At 32.8% G+C, this 21,676-nt stretch overlaps 4 protein-coding genes across 7 annotated transcripts; all 4 read right to left on the bottom strand.

Moving 5' to 3' along the window:
• Positions 1-128: 128 nt before the first annotated feature.
• On the bottom strand, positions 129-11,260 carry LOC107486916 (LEAF RUST 10 DISEASE-RESISTANCE LOCUS RECEPTOR-LIKE PROTEIN KINASE-like 1.4). 4 transcript variants are annotated; one of them, XR_002374758.2, is made up of 6 exons: positions 10,379-11,260; positions 2,629-2,661; positions 2,204-2,527; positions 1,172-2,085; positions 486-572; positions 129-335 (listed from the first exon to the last, which is right to left on the bottom strand). XR_002374758.2 is itself a non-coding variant. In XM_021141350.2 (4 exons), exons 1-4 carry the CDS (start codon positions 11,211-11,213, stop codon positions 1,139-1,141), a joined length of 2,139 nt encoding a protein of 712 aa, XP_020997009.1. In that variant the 5' UTR covers positions 11,214-11,260; the 3' UTR covers positions 892-1,138. The 4 variants fall into 4 exon arrangements, 3 of the variants coding, with proteins under 3 accessions (XP_020997009.1, XP_020997010.1, XP_015962974.1); XM_021141350.2 differs by lacking the exons at positions 129-335; positions 486-572 and having other exon boundaries at positions 892-2,085; XM_021141351.2 differs by lacking the exons at positions 129-335; positions 486-572; positions 10,379-11,260 and adding an exon at positions 6,986-7,893 and having other exon boundaries at positions 892-2,085.
• Positions 11,261-12,372: 1,112 nt separating this feature from the next.
• LOC107486917 (pentatricopeptide repeat-containing protein At2g37320) lies at positions 12,373-14,733 on the bottom strand. The gene has a single exon (XM_052260219.1). The coding sequence runs from the start codon at positions 14,707-14,709 to the stop codon at positions 13,204-13,206; it is 1,506 nt and encodes a 501-aa protein (XP_052116179.1). The 5' UTR covers positions 14,710-14,733; the 3' UTR covers positions 12,373-13,203.
• Positions 14,734-15,206: 473 nt separating this feature from the next.
• LOC107486918 (putative glutamine amidotransferase GAT1_2.1) lies at positions 15,207-17,075 on the bottom strand. Its single transcript, XM_016107490.3, has 4 exons — positions 16,900-17,075; positions 15,915-16,645; positions 15,619-15,825; positions 15,207-15,526 (listed from the first exon to the last, which is right to left on the bottom strand). The coding sequence occupies exons 1-4, from the start codon at positions 16,988-16,990 to the stop codon at positions 15,287-15,289; spliced, it is 1,269 nt and encodes a 422-aa protein (XP_015962976.1). The 5' UTR covers positions 16,991-17,075; the 3' UTR covers positions 15,207-15,286.
• A 1,364-nt stretch (positions 17,076-18,439) lies between these two features.
• Positions 18,440-20,791, bottom strand: LOC107486919 (putative glutamine amidotransferase GAT1_2.1). The gene is made up of 4 exons (XM_016107491.3): positions 20,542-20,791; positions 19,572-20,302; positions 19,256-19,462; positions 18,440-18,880 (listed from the first exon to the last, which is right to left on the bottom strand). Exons 1-4 carry the CDS (start codon positions 20,627-20,629, stop codon positions 18,617-18,619), a joined length of 1,290 nt encoding a protein of 429 aa, XP_015962977.1. The 5' UTR covers positions 20,630-20,791; the 3' UTR covers positions 18,440-18,616.
• Positions 20,792-21,676: the final 885 nt, after the last annotated feature.

The following is a 21,676-nucleotide window of genomic DNA, read 5'->3' as shown; positions in this document are numbered from 1 at the left end:
TGCTCAACAAAGGGTATTTTAGATATCAAATTATGCATGAATTTGAAGTGAAGGCTTAAGAAAAGTGAAAATTTACCTAACTAACTAAAATGTTACAATTCTACAACCTCTGGTAGAAATAAAAGAATATATAGTAAGCATGTAGGTTACATTTACAAATTAGCACACCTAATATACAAATCCTAGTGAATTTGGATGAGTGGTAAGAACAGGAAAATGTGGGGAAGAGAAAGAAAATGTCCCACATTCTATTAATATACTAAGGTTCATAATTCACATGTCCATACTGGGAATGTCTTCCAGGAGAATGAAGCATTCCAAGCCCATAATCACAACTGCATTATAAAAGATAAAAATGACACATTCTTCAGCAATATCCCAAGTTACTCGGTGACTACACAAGCAAGAGTAGCTGAAACATGAATAAAATGGCTTGTATATTAACCATGACAAGCATGTGGATATAGAGTACCAGAACAACCTACCTGTCAAATGTATCAATGTAGTTATGTAATCCTGACTAAGGAAGTGCACATGTTGTGTTAAGCAGTTCTTCTTAGCATGTCCCACTGCTGTAATAAGATAAGGGAAATTCAGCACTTGTGATGTGCCAATCACCAACACACTTCTTAACTGATTTCACTATCACTAATTTAAGTCCTCTTTGTATAACAAAAAGTTTGAAAAGTCACACTCTGTAAAATTTCATGAGCAATGACTAAAAACCAAAAAAAAAAATGTTGGATAAAACAAAGAAAATGGTTAAAATAGTAACTTTGTATTATATATTAGGGTCGATTAACAATTTTACGTGATTTCTGCTTAAATTCAAAATCATTTCCAAAACCAAATTCAAACATAATTCTCTAACATGTTCTTCTTTATGTGTATATATAAATCAAAGAAACTGATTAGAGTAAAAATATTTACACCAAAAGTATTTATTAAGTCTCTCTTCTCTAATCATATTACCTATTTTTCAATGTTGAGTTCAACCTCTCACACATATTAACATGAAAACATACATAAAAGGCCTCAAAATGAATCTTAAGAGATGTGAATTGTGAAGGGTATGGTGAACTCTGAAACTAGCTCATTGAAACCATTACAAAAGAAATGGAAAAAATAATCTTAGAAGCTATGAAGTGCTAGATGTAGAAGAGCTGCTAACCCATTTATCAGCAACAGAATCTGGTGAAACTGGTGGTGGAACCTTCTTCAAAAGTATAACCTCCTCTGTCTTATTATGGTTAACACCCACCACTGATTCTGATGAGTTTCTCTCTAATGCACCAAACTCATCACCCTTTACCCCTCTCAAGATCTCAAGAACTTCATCCATGGAGGGCCTCATATCTCTCTGCTGCTGCAAGCACCTAAATGCCAATTCAGCAACAGCAGTTACCATCCTCCTTACATCATTGTCCTTCTCAAATCCAAGACATGGATCAACCATTTCATGCAATTCTTGGTTCTGTATCCTATTCACTGCAAGACTAGCCAAGTTAACTTCGTTCCGGTTCCGGGTTATGTCCACTGCTTGCAATGAAGATATAAGCTCAACCAACACAACTCCAAAGCTATAAACATCACTCTTATCAGTTAGTTGGTAGTTCTGGTAATACTCCGGATCAACATAGCCAGGTGTGCCTTGTGGCGCTGTTGAGACATGAGTAACAAATTTAGGAAACAACCTTGATAGTCCAAAATCACCAACCTTAACTTGAAAAGTCTCTGTCAGCAGAATGTTTGTGGACTTAACATCTCTGTGTATAACTTTCTTAGAGTGAAGGTAGGAGAGCGCCTCGGCTGTTTCGAGTGCAACTTTGTATCTTACATTCCAAGTAAGTAAGGTGGAATTTGCAAGGCTTCCATGGAGGTGATCGGCTAGTGTTCCATTAGGTATGAACTCATAAACAAGGATGAGTTCTCTGCTGTGTCTTGAAGTGCAGCCAAAGAGTGTGACCAAATTCTTGTGCCTCAAGTGTGCTAGAATCTCAACTTCATTCATATATTGCTCAACACGCTTTAAATGGCTTTCATAGTGGCGTTTCACTGCAACTACACGCCCATCTTGAAGCATACCTGCTCAACAATAATCATCATAGATTAAATGTTAGTAATATGTGTGAAAAAATTAAAACTCTTTATGTATATATGCAAGAATTCAAGTATAGACTGAAGATTTTGTTGTTATTATTACCTTTGTAAACAGTGCCAAAGCCTCCCTCACCAAGTTCTCTAGAAGGGTCAAAATTGTTGGTAGCTTCTTCAAGTTCAGCATAGTCAAACACTTGAACACCATAGTAGTAACTCTTTGGCACAGAATCAGACTTGGAGGAAGGGTAAGAAGAAACACTCTGAGATGTGTTACTACTACTTGTAGTTGAAGATGTAAGAGGGACTCCACTCAGAGGCAAAATATCCTTGTTGCTTCTTGATCTTTCAGCATTTCTTCTCCTTCTTCTTACCACAAAAAGTGTACCTATAAGAAGGACAACAAAGACTACAGCTCCTGAAGCAGCACCTGAAAGACGATGCTAGAACATTTTACTATCAAAATTCATTATTATTATTAGGCATTATTAGAATTCACTTCAACTATTAACAAGAATGTATGTGAAGTACCTGCTGCAATAGCTGCTTTGTTAGTACTTTTCCCTGCAACATTCCACAAAATAAGAAAAGTCAAAACAAGGAATCATATAATGATAACAAAGAGAATTAGTATATTTCTATATAAAGTATCATCCTTAAAACAATATTTTTTTGGGACATACAATCAGAATTTTCATCACAAAAACAGAGGCTGCAATACCTGAAGATGAACACAACTGATCATCACAAATGCAAATAACTTTATTTGAATCAAAATCAAACCCACACTGGCCACCATCACCAATAACACACTTCAAACACTCGCTCTCATAATGATTATTGCTATAACTCACATTAAAACCCTTCATCAAAACCTCCCTAAGCAAAGACCTGTTCCCTATGAGCCTATTAGCCTGATCTTCAAGAATAGGAACCTCAACACCAAGCTCACAATGAACAATGCTAAGAATAGGATCCATAGGCAAAGGACCAATCAAAGAGTAGGAATCACTTTTATTCCCATAACCACTATCACAGTGAAACAAATTAACAGGAGTTATGTTTAACATAGATGGTCCACACCCATAGAACAAAGTAAGGTTCTTGTTCCCGGAACCATAGGTGAAGCTACCAGTTCCATCATCAATGGTTGAGTTTAAGTGCACGTTGGTGCATGTTTTGTTCCAAAGGTCTGCTCTAGCTATGGTGAGGCTTTGAGCTACTGAATCAAGTTGGAGGACTCGGTAGCGAACCAACAAGATGTTTAACTCAGGGATGCCGTCGTTGCATGTCAAATGGAACTCCGGCGGACCGCAGAAGAAGGGGCGGTCGGCGCCGGTGAAAGGGTAGGAAACGTTGGTGATGTTGCCACAGTTGAATGTAGTGTTGCTGCAGAGGGAGAATGATGCATTGGAAGGAAGCGGAGTTGTAGGGTGAAGAAGAGAGAATATGAAGATAAAGAAGAAGAAAATGGTGATGGAGAAAGAAGAGAAAGAAGAGAGGGACAACATAGTTTGTTGTTTCATTATTGGTTACGTTTACTCATTTGGGTTTTTGTTGTTTTAAAAGTGTTAGTTGTTGGTTTTGGTGTTACCAATTACTATGAAACTATTAAAGAAAAGAGGAGTAAGGTGGTTTTAGTTGACTTGGACTTTATGATGTACGTGAAGAGCATGCAAAAACATGTACTGAATTTGAGTGTTTTTATAAGTTGTTAGTTTTAGCAGCCGCGTTAGTACTTCATTTCATTAGAAGGTTAAAATTCAAGAAAAGTCCACTTCACGTGAAGTTAATATTTAATAGTATCATCTAATTAATATTGGTTCAATAAAATAATTGGTCATGGACCAATATGTGTATATAAAAAGAAAATGGGGGGTATTACTTTGATGGTCAAACATATAGTCTCTTGTACGGTTGGTTCAATGGAGGCTGGTCAAAATCTACAAATAGGACTGAAAGCTGCTAGCAACTAATCAATGGGACAAAATAAAAATAGCTTTGTGTAGCTTTGGTTTTGAGATTGTTAGTTGGACCGATAGAAATTTATGTGTAGTTATTTTTATACGAAGTTATTAATTAAAAATTATTAGATAATTTAATATATTTAATTATACGAAGATAATTATATATAAATTTTTATTTAATTTAAATATTAGATAATTTAATTTAAGTTAAAAATTGTGCTGTTTTGAATAAAAAAATGTTATAAATTAGATAGAGACATATAAAATAATCTATTTTAATGTTTGACTTTTTGTAAATAATGTTTTATTGTGTTGAAAAGAAGTTAAAAATCAAAACAGAGGAAGAATAACAAGATTAACATAAATGGAAATAACTGATGCACTGTGTAAGTTTTTCAAATCAAATTTAAGTGAGCTCTTAGAATAGTCCACAGTCAATATATTTTTCAATGTCAAATTGTAAAAGCATATATGTTCCAAGTTTCAACACACTATAATCACTTGTTTGCAAGCACCATGATATTTCTATGTAAAAGAGGTTTAAATGAGCTTATTCAATTTCTATATTGACTAATATACATAGACTGTAAATGTAATTAAGTGCATTTAAGATGCTAATAATAGTAAGCAGAGAATTGATGAATTTCCTGTATATGTTGACATTATAAAATTAAAATGTGAAAGAAGAAGTCTAATTGCAATCAAAGACAGCAACCCCTAATTTTTTAAATATTATATGTGCAGTGTTCACAAGGACTAATAGCTACTTACTTCTACCTAATACAAGAATTATACTACACAATGACGTAGTAAAGCTGCAACATATTATTGACTTGGTAAAAACAAATGGAGAGAAAATAAATTAAATAAAATAATCACATTTTGCATCATAGACCAATTCTTAAGTAGAAGCATTCATATCATATAAATGTCCCTCAAATACTGATTCAATTAACATTTTTAACTCGTAGATATTTATCATTGAAAATCTAGATACAAAAATTTTTAGTCCATTAAAACAGAAATAAAGTTTAAAAAAAATTCAATATCATAAAAATTCTCATCCAAAGTATAATTTATATTGTTAGGTTACTAATTAAGTTAGTAATCATACTTACTTGATGGACATGAAGATTGAACAATAGATCCATCTTTACAATAGCAAGAAAAATCCCCTGAAACAGGGTTTAGATCACAGTGGCCACCACTTTTTAGGCATTCATCACCACACAAACTTTTGCTTTCATTCAACAAAGAGGCATAACCATTAAGAAGAGTAGTTGAATTTGTAGCCATCCTCGTATCAATGGCACAAAATGATGTTGGGGCTTGATTCAGAAATATGATGGATGTGATGGTGACCAAGAATGAGGAAAAGATACTCATTGGATGAAGAATTTGCATCTTCAGAAACATAGCTTGGTAGAGAGACTTATGACATTACACTAAAATATAGAAGAGAGATGCGTAATGCCATTGACTTCTTATAAGCCACACCACAATTGTAAGGAATGCAAATTTAGGTGACCTATTAATATTGTAATATTTTATGTTGGAAATGGGGATTACCTAATTCTGCTAATTTTTTAAAAAAAATTTAAGGGTTGGTGATCACTGATCACTGATCACTACTGCTCCAGAGTCAAACAGTTTAGGCTATTAGTGACCAAACATAATGTATAACCTCTCTAATAACCGGTAATGTTACAGAGATAATAAAAAATTAATTTAAATAACTTAAATGTATTTTATTTAATATTTATTAATTTTAATCATAATTAATAATGTTAAATTTATTTACATTATTTTTTATTGTTTTTTTATCAAATATTTTCGTTCTAATAAATCCATTAAGCTTATGTTTTATCAATGAATAAATATAAGATACTAATTTTAATTAGTTAATATTCGTCTAATATAAAATTATTTTTTTTTAAATTAGAATTTATAATTTAAACTTTACAAAAATTTATTGATATTGACTAAAAAATTAGCTCCTTTTATAACAGAACTCAAAAGTCAAAAGAAGTGCAATACAGTTTTAACTTTTTTTTTTTTATTTTTGGCATCATAAGTTAATATCTACTTGAACACCTTCCAAATATAAAAGCAGAAAAAAAATCAATTTTAATATAAATTGAAGACCTAGTCCCCAATATTTTATGCAAGTGGAAATTCTAATCTTAAGCATATGGTACCCCCAAAAAAAAAAATCAGGACACAAAATCCAAATCAAAGAATTGAATGAAGTTTGAAGCCACATAACTAGAAACTCGGGGGGCTGCTAAGATGTGAAATGAAAACAATGCTTGGATGAGAGGCAGGCGTGAGTTAAGCATTAGAAGAATAAAACTATATAATAGTATAAGGAAAAGTATATTTTACTATTAATTTGGTGAAAACTACGTGGTATATAATAGTCTAATATGAAATGGTCAACATGGGAATTTATCAACGAGCTGAACTCTTCCGCGTACCGTACCCCAAAAGTCAAACATCAACTTGCAAGCAATTTCTGACCTTCTATGTGTTCTTCAGATTCCGTATAGTGTTGATGAGGCAAAAAAAAAAAAAAAAGAGCTACATACCCTTAATAAAGAGATAGAGGGTTTGAGGCATGTTAATCCCATTAACAATAATCCTAGGTAATTAATCCCGATTAAGAATATCTATCTAATACTATTAACATAAATTTTGTTCCATGAAATTGTTGCATGGATGAACCATGAACAAAATATAGATCAAATACCCAATTGTTAAACGTAACAATATTTATGTACTTATATACGATAACTTTAAGATCTTTTAGAAATATTTTCTAATTTTAGAAGGGTATTGGATGGAGCAATTGCGGTAACAGAAAGACAGAAACCAGCACACGCATGCATGCATGATCATGAATAATTAAGAAACAAACTTACCTGAACAAGAATTTTGATGAGTTCCATCGTTACAGTAACAGACGAAATGTCCATCATTGCTGCCACAATTGCCACCTGAGTTAGTGCATCCCCTGCACTTATCATTGATTTGAGGCAATAATTTCAAGACAAAACCACCTTGCAACGCTTGCTGAATTATAGTAGTAATGGGGTTACTGGCACTGTTAGCAAAAGCCGAAGCTAGGGACTTTGAAACAGGAAAAATAACAGTGCTGCAACCTTCATAATAAGGCAGCGCCTTATTATCATCTTGTTCAGCATAGTAGACACTACCGCTGTTGCAACTTTGAACAAACGTAAACTGATCCGAAGAAGGCTTTGTTTCTGAAGAACACTTGTACAAGAGTGTGATATTAACAACACTGTTATCATCATATTGAAGTATGGTTTTATCCAAGGTGTTGTTGCTGAAATCTCCTGAACAGAAATCAAAGCTAGTACTAAAGTAATCGTCCCTAGCAACTGTCAGATTCTGTTTACTGATGTCCCACTCCCAATCAAGAATCCTGTATTTGACAGAATCCACTGTGAACTTTGGGACCCCATTATTATTGTTTTTATCTTCACATGTGATCTGCAAGTTAGGCTCACCGCAAGAGTTTGGCCTGTTATTAGTGTTGTCAATTTGACCCCAGAAAGGGTAAGTGAGTTGGTTGACGGTTCCACAGCTTAAAGTGTTCTTGCACGCCAAGTAATCAACGTTATCAGCAGCACCTACAGATGTAGGAACGTCGGTTGCCGTGACGAGAAGAGCCAAGATGAACATCCATATGGAATATAGGCGGCGAAGACGACAAAGAGGTTTCATTGTTGCAAAGGGAGAACAAGAACAGGAAGGAGAATGATGATGGAAAAGAAGAAAAAAATATATAGGAGTTGGGTTCAAAGTGCAGCAAACAGAGGAAGACTGAATAATGAATATATAATAAAATATAAAAGCCGTGTTTCTAGGAGGTTGTTATATTATTACAGTAACCGAAGAAAACGGCAAGTGACTCTCTACATTCAAATATTACATTGTATTAAGTAATTGTGTGAAAACTCACCTCTATTTATCTTCGTGTAAAAATAATAGCTAAAAGTGGTTAGATGATTTAATAAGTTTGATTAAATCGTTGTGTGACGACTCTTAACTATCAATTTCACGTCGACTTCACGTGAAATTGATAGCTGAAAGTCACTAAATGAAAATTTAGTCAAATCAGTTAAATCATTTAACAGCTTTCAGTTATCAACTTTTTGTGAAATCGACTGTACTTAAATTTCTACCTTTTTACATTAAAATAATTACAGGTAAATTTTTATCTTCTTAAAGTGGTTTATTATAGAAAAATTGAGGCAAAAGAAACATGGAAAAAAGAAATTATATTGTTATATATATGATGAAATTAATTACTTTATTAATCTCATAAATCTGCCACTTTCTCTGAATTGGAATTCCGAAAAGTGTGATTCTAGAAGGGGATTCTCGGAGGTCCCGTTTTTTGACCACCTTAGCTTCCTTAATAATTTACATCGCTCTCATCTATTTAATTAGTGCACTAGTTTTCTTCCTATTTGTGCATGTCAACTAAAATTAAACTTTCAAACTACATAATAACATATACGTCCATTCAAATAACTTGGAATTTGGAAACGCGTTATGTTGTATTTTACATATATTTTGTGCTACAAGAATCCAACTTATCTCATTCCCAGTTAATCTAATAATGGACAAAGTGGAGAAGCAGAAGCTGGATGACGTCAACAACACATAGCTGATGTCATAATGAAAATGAAAATATAGGGAAAAGAATAAAAATGTCTAGGGAGGTTAATTAATTAGCTTCATACACGGAATTAGCTTCGCTTCATACACGTTGTGAGATCGAGTAACGTAGTTTACAAGTAGTGGGAAACTGTAATGAGAGGAGGATGGCCACTTAATTAATTGGGGAAAGTATGAACAAAATCTAGATGGAAAGATATGAACAAACAGAAAATAAAAACAATGCACACAAAAAGATTGACAAGGCAATACTTCTATGAAAATGTTTGATAACAAAAAAAAATTAGCCAAAATCAACGAGAATTTGACTTATTTAGTTTTTATTAACTACGGCAACAATTAATGAAAGCTAAATAAGATAAGTTTTTGCTGTTTTTTTTTGTTTCCTTACCATTACCGATACTTTTATTTGAGTTGTATGTATAAGGTAGGATTCGAATTCCGACACTTACTTAAATGGACTAGAATTATCTATTAAACCAACCCAACTTAGTTTTGACAAGCCAATACTACATCTTAATTTAAAAAAAAAAAAAAAGAGTTTTGCTAGCTAGTCAAATCTGTTGACTAAAGACTAAAAGATTAAAATAGCTTAAGAAATAAAGAAAATTAGTATAACTTAAGACTAGCTTAGCTAAGGAAAATAGAATTCAAAGGATGAACTATATTCATAATATGGAAGGGTAGAGGAATGAAAAATCAAACCTAAATAGATTTAACTTTCCAATGTACGTGGACCAAAAAAAAATAAGGAAAAGGTATCCGGATGCACAAGCATCATACATTATTGTAGAATTCAAAAAAGGACTGTATCTGAAAAATATAATGTATACCGCCTAACTTGATAATTATATTAATGGCTATTTTCAGGACTTGAATTTATTACAGAGACAACTCAATCATTGCTCTAAAACTCTTTTTTATCGAAAAAAAACTAAAAATAAATAATATTATATGACTAACAAAATTTACTACTTTTTTAGTCAATAATTTAAACTCTAAGTATTAGAGTTTAAAACCTAAACTCTAAATTATAAATATTAATAATATACAAATAAGATATTAACTCAAAGTATTCACTAATATTAATAAAAAAGTATTAATTTCTTAGTAAAATTATTATCCGGTCACAAATTTTTAAAATTGATATGATAGACCAATTTATCTAAAAAATATGTAATATAATTCATCATATTGAATAAAAAATTAGACAATGCTAGAAAAGAAAATTTGAGCTTAAGTCACCGTAGAAATTGACCACTATATAAGAAATTAAGAGTTGGAAAAACTATATACTTATAATATTCTTAAGATACTCGTTAAATAATATTCTAATAGCAATAGGTGAATGATATCTATTTGGAGGCAAGGGTAAGATAATGACTTTAGTTTAAAATATTTAAGCTATATTTGACTTAGCCATATGAGTAAGAAGTAAGAACAGAAAACTATGTATGGGATTACAATCAAACTCAACTAAAGAAACAATTGGTTATATAGAGGAACTAATAAGGACTATAATAAGCTACTACTACTATAAGAAATGATATTATTACTTGTATATAGTTATAAAACAAATTGCATGTTAGAAATATGACATATACCTGAACGTCCATGATCATCTTGAGTTGGTGAGGTGGCAGAAGCATCACAGATTTTGATGTGCCCATCATCCAAATATGAATAGCCAGACTCATCTTTGCAATAACATGTTGGTTGATTTGAATTCCAATCATAGCCACAGGCTCCACCTGCACCTGAGTTCATACACTTGAAACATTCTGTTACACTTCCTATCCATTTCACCAAGAATCCATTTTGGATAGCACCTTCTATGTTGTTCCATGACAACTCCACTTCAACATCAAGTTGCAACAACAATGGAATAAACACACTTGTTCTGCAAACAACACTAGAAGGAGGAGCACCTAGAGCTTCAGGCCTAGCATAAAAGTATTCATTTGAAGTTCTATTTGAGAAACAATTAAGAAATCCGGGGATGGAATTGGACAATCCATTACAATGATAGAAGAGGGTAAGATTCTTATTGCCAGGCCCATAATCAAAGAGCTCGAAGTCAAGGCTTGTGTTTACTGGTTTTGAAGGGCATAGACCTTCAAAGTAGTCAACTCTTGCTATCTTCATGGTTTGGTTTTCCGGGTATGCTTCCAAAACCCGGTATCTCATGTTCTTGATGGTTATGTAAGTAGTGGAGTCATGATCATGATCACAGTTGAGTTGTAGAAGAGGGTGGCCACACTGCTTTGGACGATTTCCTCCCCAAAATGGAAAACCAATGTTGTTAATCTTCCCACAATCATAGCGAGTATCAACACAACTTGTATAGTTATCATCATTGGAGCTTAAGAATGGAGGAATCTGAATCAATATCAAGAGGATCATTAAGTGAGGGAGGAGCATAAAAAGCAGAGAAGCCATTTTAGAAAATAGCAGAGGATCTTAGTGTATGTGTTTATCTTTCCAAAATGAATGAGATAATTAAACAAGATTAAAGGGATAATAAAAGACATGAAATTTCAAAGAAAAGGATAGTAATTGAGACTAATAAAGTATTGTAGAGTTTCGTTGACTTATATATAGAGTATACGTGTATATAGGAATTTAAATATTCAACCTAGTTTGGCACTCTTTTTTTTTTTTCAAATAAAAAAAATATTAGCCAATATTTATACATATTCGATCCATATAATTTATTTAAGATTTAATCCTCATTTAATTATTAGAGTACTAAGCAAACAACACCAAAAATATTTTTCTTATATATATTGTATTATGGATCATCAAAGAAAATGTTGTTATATACTTAAAAAGCGGTGTTATTGTCTCAACTAACATACCGGATTTTAATTAGGCCAACATATTGCACAACATGAATGAACTAATTATGAATTTATCTAGCAATTATCTTAAGAATTAATTAGGACTAAGTACGATTTTAATCCTTAAAGTATAAGTCGAAAATTTTTTTAGTCCTCAACCTTTTTTTTCATACAAATTGTCCTTAAGGTTTAAAACCAAATTTTAAATTCGTCCTTTTTACTTAAATATTAAAATTTTGGATCAAATTACCCATAATAAAAAAGAATATAAAATAAAAAAAATAAGAGAAAGAGAGTGTTTCTGCTTCTGCAAAGGGAAAAGAGAAGAAGAAGAAGGGAGAAGGGAAGAAGAAGAAGAAGCTATCCATGATCTACCTCCACCGTCATCTCCATACGATTTTGGTCCTAAGGTAAAGACGATTTTAAAACCAAGTTAAACCTTAAAAACGATTTTGTATACAAAAAAAAGTTGAGGCCTATACCTTAGGGAGCAAAATCGTACCTAACCCAATTACTTACCATTAAAAGAAAATGCTGTAAACTTTTCTGCCTATACAGTTTGGAATTTAGAAAGTTAAAATCCAAAGAAAAGTATGCCTTGAATAAACGGCATAATATTCTAAAGATGAATCACGATCATTTTTACAACTAGCATTAATAGAAGTGGTCAAAAGTAACTATTTCAGTAAATTTTCTTATTTTATTTTGGTAAGGTCTTTAAGTAGACTTGGTCGTATGGTAATAAGTAAGGATTAAGATGGGTAACACATTTTTCTTTTTCATTTATGCAGTTGACAGAAATTGATGCAATCACCAATAGTCCAATAGTCTTACTACAACTAAATCTGCCAACTACTGATACTATGTAGAATAAAATCAACTACTTGTTTGATGGATTCTTACTTCTCAGCTTAGGCCAATTTTGAGAGTGACCCAACCAAGCCCAAGGGACAAAAGAATACCTTACATATTATTGTAAATACATAATTTAATCTCAGATTATTGGCCTAGGATTAAAGAGGGAAAAAAATTATTCAGTAAACTAGTACAGGTCTGTGACATATCCTTGTTTCTATCTAATATTGTCTATAACTCTTTCAAGTAACCTTTCTTTTCTTCTTTCTTGTCAAATATATCTGTATAACCTTTCTCTATTTTCTATATTTAGAACACCAGTAGCATCTCATGTCATGGTTGATCCTGCAGCATTCAATAAACCTGCCACAAAAACTTCTTTAAACTTCAAAGCATTTGTGGGTGCTTACAGGGATCAATCTTGTTCACATGTCTCAACTCTCAAGGAATTGAACCAGACTTTACCAAACCTGCACCTGTCCACATTATCCAAGAGCATTCTCCAGGTGATTAGAATAAAACACTTTTGGTTCAAATTATCGGTTTTTGCCATTAAACTTCATCCTCAATTCTTTAGAATATAGAATTTACTGGTTTGGCAAACAGAACCTCCTTTGAATGAAGGGCCCAAGTCTTGTACAACATCTTCTATGCATGAAAGGTAGCTTTACACCAGTCCATTTTGCTTGTACTGCACAAATGCGAACTGCCCGATAATGGAGATACCCTTAGCATTATGAAGACCACACATTTTCCTCACCAGAGATCTGAGACTGAAGACCTAAACTACTCATGTGCTCAAACAAACTACCCATGATCAAAAGAATGTCAGTTATTTTGTTGTTTGACTTATTTTGTGCTTCAAATCTATGAACTCTGCTTTTGATTTCAATCCAACTACAACCAGGATTTGGTTTCAGACCTTTGTCCTTCAATGACTTTCGCACTTGTGCTACCTGATTCCACCAACCTACACTAGCATACAGATTCGCCAGCTGTTGAAGTGTTGCAGTGCACCTTGGTTCAAGTAACAACCTACTCTCTGCCGCCTCGATGCCAATCCAAACATCTCCATGAAGCCTAGAAGATGAAAGCAGTGAACCCCATATCACAGCATTGGGACAAACAGGCATGTTTCGGATGAAATCACGAGCCTCCAGAAGCAAGCCAGCCCGACCAAGAAGATCCACAATGCAAGAGTAATGATCCAGTTCTGGCTGCACGCCCTGCTCAATCATGTTATTCAAGTAATCTTGACCCTCTTTAACAAGACCTCCGTGCCGACACGAGGACAATATGCCAAGGTAAGTAACCACATCTGGATTAACACCTTGATTCATCATCTCTTCAAAAAGAGAAATTGCCTCTTGCGCCAGCCCGTGTTGCGCATATGCTGCGATCAGGGAGTTCCAAGTGACAACATCCCTTTGCTGCATATTTTCAAATATGAACATGGCATCATCAAGTGCCCCACACTTAGAATACATGGCAATGAGAGCATTTTCAATGTGGAGGTAATAATGAAAACCCATGTGAATTATTTGACAATGAGCACCCTTTCCATGTCCAAGTGCTCCACTTCCCATACAAGCACTAAGAAGACTCGTGTATGTAAAACAATTCGGCTTCAACGCAGCCAAGCCCCTCATCTGACAGAAGAGCTCCAAACACATATCAACCCTCCATTCTTGTGCAAATGCAGCGATAATTGTTGACCATGAAACTACATTTCTCTCAGGCATTTCATCGAACACCCGGTATGCATCACCCAACAATGCACACCTACCATACAAACTGATCAAAGAGCTTCCAACATAGACATTGGCAATGAACCCAGTTGTTATTGCCAAGCAATGATATTGAACACCTCCAAAAAGGTCACGGCGGGAGCCACACGAGCTCACAGCACGTGATAAGAAGCACACGTCAATCTCCAAACCTTGTTCCATAATAAAAGTGGTACGATCCTTCCTTTCAGATTTTGTGGCCCTCAAACTAGAATCATCAACAACAATGGTTTTTGTAGCATCGTTTTGCAGCATGCCCTCGATAAGCTGAAGATGACTGCGACGATTTTCAACATCAATGAGACTCCTTTTTGGGGTTACAAGGTTAAGGACTCTGAATGCCCCAGCAAATTCTCTGTTGGCTCTTTTGGGTACCAACTTTTGAGAAGTGAACGACCTAAAGAATCGAACTTTGAGGGAAAGTAATGTTGGGTTCTTTGTGCATTGGTGCATCAAAGAGAGAAATTCTATGGTGATCATTGGTGCATCAAATAGCACCATTGTTGCAAGGGGAATGCTAAGATAATGTAAAGGTAAGAAAGAGTTTTTTTTAAGGGTTTTTTTTTATTAAAATAATTATGTATTTGGATAAAAGTATAAAAATATTTATTTTTTATTTTTTTAAAATATTATTAAATTAAAATAAAAAAGTAATACTAAAAAAAATATTTAATTTTTTGCACTAAAAAATTTTCCAAAAGTAGCTAATCTAAATGGACACCTAATTTGTTAATTTGTTAGAATTTATGAGAAGACTTATTTATGACTTATAATATGTCACTTATCATAATATTTTATATTTTTGTTTTATTGTATCAACCTCTTATCTTCATCATAATCAAAACAAAACACAAACCAAACACATCTAGTATGTCAATTTCAAATTATATTACATTTAAACCTTTTGACTCATGATGAATATTTGTCCTAATATAAATCCCATAATTAACTTATAATTAGCACACCAAACTAGCTTACAACAATCACATGGTTACAAAACACAGGGAATAAACAAAATCATGAACTAAAATCATTGGACAAGGCTATATATTTTTGAATCCAACACTTCTGAACAAATCTGCCCCATTGTGTGGTAGAAAGATAATAACTCAGATAACTGCTCCTCTGACATTTTAGCCATCAAATTTCTTGCTTTGTTTTCTCTATCCTCACTTAGCTTTAGTCTCTCTATGCATGGCCTTCCATTCCTGAATGTTGCACCCATTTGCTTTAACCTATGCTCTTGTTGCACACTAATTGCTGTGTTTGACTTCAAATTCAAATATAGATTAAATAATAATTAGTGGAAAGGGCTAAAAAAGATTGAAGAATGTTCCTATTATCTGTTAATAGTGCTAGTACCTCAAGAAATTCTGCCCCTACTTCAAGTTCAGACTCTGTGTCAGAGTTTAACTCAAGGCCAGTGGTATACAAGTCTTTGGCAAGTGAGAAACTACGTACTATGATTTTTCTTTTGTTTTCCATTTCCTCATTAAGCTTTAAAGAATTTTCAACACCTGTTGAATTATTTAGCTTCTTCTGATAAGCAATTACTGCCTTCACAAATTCCTGCATATTTTTTACCATTAAAAATTCAATACAATTTCCAAAATGTTAATGAATCAATGTGCTAACATTAATAACAAATAAATTCAAACCTTATAGGCAAAAGGGCATCCAGAATAATCAAATTCATCTGAATTAGGCTTCCTCATTCTTTCAGGGTGAAATTGCAATCCCATAATAAACTTACCCTCTTCTGGACAATAAGCATTAGGATCATAGAACCCTTCAATCAAACCATCAGAAGCAAATGCCATTGGAACAAAACGTTGTGCCAATCTCTTAACCCCTTGATGGTGATAACTATTTACCAAAATATTCATTCCCCTTTCTTCCAAAGAATCCTTAAACCAGTGATGCAAAGGTGTGTCTTCAACAACCTTCACCACATGCCTATGTCCATCATAGTCATCATAGTTCATATGAACCACTCTTTGTTCCAAAGGAACATTCTTTGAAAGCTCACTACCTATGTCCTGATAAAGGGTACCCCCACAAGCAACATTAAGAACTTGTGAGCCTCTGCATATTCCCATGTAGGGTATGTTCCTCTCTAAGCAAAGCTTTGCAAGACTAAGCTCAATTGAATCTTTCTCTTTATCAATGGCTGTGTCACTTGCATGGATCCTCCTTATTTCTTCCAACTCTTGTTGGGAGAGATCAGTGGTGTCTTGTTCATACCATGAAGGATCAATGTCTTCTCCTTCACAGAGAAGAACACCATGGATTGGCTCAAAGCTATCCAACAAGGTGTGGACCCCAGAAACACGTGGAACAATCACTGGTACTGCACCATAGCCTACTATAAGATCAAGGTGATACTCACCTGAAAATCACACACAAACATAACAACCATTTTGATCAGAAGTGTTTGGTAAATGTTGCAAATTAAAACAGATAATAAAGACAGAGAAGTTGTATCATAGATAACAATAATTGTTGGGTAACATAACTACCATGATTCTTATTAGTAACATCAAAGACAAAGAGTCACCATAAATATCAACATATAATTCTAATAAATAAATTCCTACACCTTTTTTCATTGTTTCTTAATCTGAAAAAGGAAATGAAACATACCAACGAAATCAACAAACTTGTTCTTGCGAACGGTGCGTCTAGAAACAACTAGGACCCGAGGGAGAATTGCATTGAGCTCAGAAGACATCATCACTTTATGTCTCTAAGGTTTGATGATGCAAAATGAAGGGTAATTGACACTGCACTGCACTAGCTATGAAGAACTATGAAGAGCTTAAAAGCTTATTAGCTTGTATTTATAATTTTATATATTGCGGACTCCAATGATTTATTTGGACCTATGTAAATAACTTTATGCATTTATATTTTGTAGGATCGGATAAAGATTGATTAGTTGTGACTTGTGAAAGCTACGGTTTGTGTGAAAGTGTCACTACCTACCATATGTAAATATAACAAATGAGAAATAATACCATCATTCTTATTTTAATAATATTATTTCTTTCTTTGTAAATGTATACGAAAATATAATACAGAAAAGATTATGTAAAAACTAAAAAGTGATATTATCAAGAATGAGCGGCATTATATTTTTTTATAAAGACGCGATAAAAAGAGGATATGAATGCCTTTAGCTTTAATGTGGTGGATTTCTTTAAGAAAAGAAGAAAATATTTTTTCCCTTTTTAATAGCATTATCGAGATTTGCATGGATTATATTTTTTATATTTGGTTCAATAAGCTTTTTTCGTTGGTTGATGACTTAGAACTGAATGGAATCCATGCACCAAACGGGGTGAATATGAATTAGTAGTATTGTTATTGTTATTAGTGTTATTATTATAACATATATATCTATACTTAGTCTCTTTGATTAAATTATAGTCATAAGCTGCACATACATGGCTTACTTCTCTCTAATACGATATTAACCTAATTTAATTATTCCTAACAACCCTCTTCTAGACACCTTCTAATAATGAGGAAGCCGCGCGTGTTAAAGAAATATATATAGTTTTTTATTTTTGGTATCACTTTGAGACTTAGTAAAATGTTTATTTTTTAAAAGTAGTTTATAAAAATTAATTTTTAAAATATAATTCTTTGATAATTATAATATTTATATTTAGTAAAATTAAATTAAAAATAATTTTTAATAAATATAAGTAATAATAAGTGCATATAATATATGATGATCTTATTTTGTGTGAATTCTCTCAAACTAGATAAAAAATAGAAAAGATAATTGACTACTTGTTAAAATTTTAGTATAGAACATGTTTCCATCCAAAATTAGTTATATATGAGCATGCATATACTTATACTTTAATTTAAATTAACAAGCTTATCCGAATTATTAAATATTAATCCTTCAAAAAATAATAATCATCATACACTAAAATTATAATTTAAATATTGCTTTTATACATAAACCCAATCTATATTAAAGCTGGATTATTGGTCCAATAAATCAAATAAAAAATGTGAGAAGTCTCTTTCATTTAGCTGAAAAATGAAAATTATGTTCATTTTATTACATTACTTTCTTTTTCTTTTAAAAAGTTATAATTGAATACGGTGGACACATAATATCAACGGATTCAGAAAATGTGACCATACTAATATGGCCATGGCAGTGGTATATTTAGACTTATTCCAAGTTCATCCAAATAGTATACATTGGTTCTCATCATTTAATTTTCTCTACACATCAAAACCCCACCAAAAAAATAAAGATCACATCACCTAATTCAGATTGAAAAGCACACACCTAACTTAATACATTTACACCAACCATGGTCAACAAAATCATGGGCTATAATACACATTCATTTTCATTGACAATTTCAAGACCATGAATCTTAATTTCCAAAACTTCATTGCAAATTTGGCCCATTGAGTTGTAGAATGACAGTAGATCAGATAATTGTTCCACAGACATTTTTTCCATAACCTTTCTTGCCAATTTCTCTCTTTCTTGATTCAGCTTCAGTCTCTCTATGTATGACCCTGCATTCCTCACTGTTGCACCCATTTGCTTTAGCCTTTTCTCTTGTTGCACACTCAATGCTGTGTTTGACTGCAAATTCATTTTCCAACATAAATTAATACACTACTGTATATGATTTCAATCATACAATACTAATAGTGATCCATCCCATAGTGATTGAACAGAATTTTTCATTTTAACTGTGACAAAAATGTTACATGTACATAAAAAAATTAGTCATGTATTTGCATATAAATACAACCCATTTCTTTTCTCTAGACTTATGATTGATTGTGTAAATATAGACAAAGTTTGATTCATATAGCTAACCTATTTAATAGGATAAGAGATTCTTGTTATTGTTGTAACAGTGATAATGCTGGTGTTAATTAAGACTTTAACTGCAAAAATCTTAAACAAAACCAGCTAGCTAGGATGAACATTTGACAGAAAATTTGGTGTTACCTCAAGAAATTGTGCCCCAGCTTCAAGATCAGAATCTTTGGTGGAGTTTGTATGATGGCCAGCATTGTAGAGGTTTTTGGCTAGTGAGAAACTACGCACTATAACTTTTCTTTTGTTCTCCATCTCCTGATTAAGCTTCAAAGGCTTCTTAACACATGTTAAGCTATTCAACTTCTTCTGATAAGCAATCACTGCCTTCACAAATTCCTGCAAAATTTATGTACATGAATGCATGTTACTCACAGAGTAAAATTAAACTTGATCCAATTTTAAGAACATTATTGTCTTTATTAATACTTCAAAACCAAGTTCATACCTTATACGCAAAAGGGCATCCAGGATAATCAAATTCTTCTGAATTAGGCTTCCTCATTCTCTCAGGATGAAACTGCAACCCCATGATAAACTTACCCTCTTCTGGATTATAAGCATCAGGATCATAAAACCCTTCAATCAAACCATCAGGGGCAAATGCCATGGGAACAAAACGTTGTGCCAATCTCTTAACACCTTGATGGTGATAACTATTTACCAAAATATTCATTCCCCCATGTTCCAAAGAATCCTTAAACCAATAATGCAAAGGTGTGTTTTCAACAACCTTCACCACATGCCTATGTCCATCATAGTCATCATAGTTCATATGAATCACTCTTTGTTCCAAAGGAACATTCTTTGAAAGCTCTTTACCTATGTCCTGATAAAGGGTACCCCCACAAGCAACATTAAGAACTTGTGAGCCTCTGCATATTCCCAAGTAGGGTATGTTCCTCTCTAAGCAAAGCTTTGCAAGACTAAGCTCAATTGAATCTTTCTCTTTATCAATGGCTGTGTCACTTGCATGGATCCTCCTTATTTCTTCCAACTCTTGTTGTGACAGATCAGTGGTGTCTTGTTCATACCATGAAGGATCAATGTCTTCTCCTTCACAGAGAAGAACACCATGAATTGGCTCAAAGCTTTCCAACAAGGTGTGAACCCCAGAAACACGTGGAACAATCACTGGTACTGCACCATATCCTACTATAAGATCAAGGTGATACTCACCTGAAAATTAACAAAAACAACTCAACAAATCAGTCTATATCTACAGTAGTTCTTGAATACACGTACAACTAACTCAACAATTTTCTTGAACATTGTTATCTCCTTTCTTTGAACAAATCTCTATTTTTGATTTGATGCAATAATAATAATTATCAAAAAAGGCTTAAATGAACAATAATATAAATAACATGGCTGAAAAAGTAGTTGATGTGATTGAAGAATGAAGAGGCTTAGCTTACCAACAAAATCAACGAACTTGTTCTTCCGAACGGTGCGCCTTGAAACAATTAGAACACGAGGGAGAATATTGGAGAGATCAGAAGACATGACTATGATTATGAATATGAATATGATTATGATTATGATTATGACGATGATGAGAAATCGAAGGAGTTTGATGGGTATATATATATGGAAATGGAAATTGAAAAGAGTGCGTTGGAAGGGAGTAATTGATGAGTAAGATAAGGATGAAAATTAAGGCATGATGACAATGCAATTAGCGTTTTTTGGTTATGAGAGTCAAAGCTTGAAAGAGTAAAATAAAAATGCCAACTTTTTGAGACACATACTAACCTAATTCAAGGGAGCGCCACCGTGCCTCCGCGTATCTTCCATATTTTCAATTTTCAACGCTTTTTTTAAAAAAATACTATTTATACATTAAAATCAACTACTAAAATCAGTTATTATCGTATTTTTTTATAAATATATGTATAATTTAATTTATTTTTAATGTATATTTATATTTTAATCTATATTTTATAAAGAAGTATAGAGAGTTAATGAAGTATCTATACAATGTGTACAATAGATGTTTAGGGATGTTTGATTCAGTAGAATATCAGATGTTTGTTATTTCTGATATTCGGATAATTATTCTGAATAATATCGGTGTATTGTGTTTAAGAAATTAGTAGTATTTTATTCTGGATGTTCATTTTTTAACTCTTATTGGACCAAATAAATAGCCCATTATACACATTGTACAAATATTTCATTGACTCCCTAACAAAATTCATACGAGATTCATATGGTTACTAATTTTGGTGTACATGTAGCATAATCAATTTTTTATTATTTAAATAAATGATTAAATAATTGAATTATTTGCTGTTAGATCGGCACTCCTGTATCTAGGGACTTGGAGTCCTTTTTTTAACAGAATTATCGAAGGAATGAGAATGCATGATCTGTACCTAGCTATGGTGTATTTACTATATATACAAGACCATAAGTTGGACCAATATAATAATGCACTATGTATTATTTTATATATTTTAATATGTACTTGATATGGTGGAAATTCAGATGCAATCGACTTTACGTGAAGTTGATAGCTGAAATTTGTCAAATAATTTGATTGATTTGACT

This window comes from Arachis duranensis, chromosome 4 (genome assembly GCF_000817695.3).
Source record: "Arachis duranensis cultivar V14167 chromosome 4, aradu.V14167.gnm2.J7QH, whole genome shotgun sequence".
NCBI classification, from domain to species: domain Eukaryota; kingdom Viridiplantae; phylum Streptophyta; class Magnoliopsida; order Fabales; family Fabaceae; genus Arachis; species Arachis duranensis.
The sequence above is the reverse complement of the archived record's forward strand: the minus strand, read 5'-3'. Positions and strand labels throughout refer to the sequence as shown.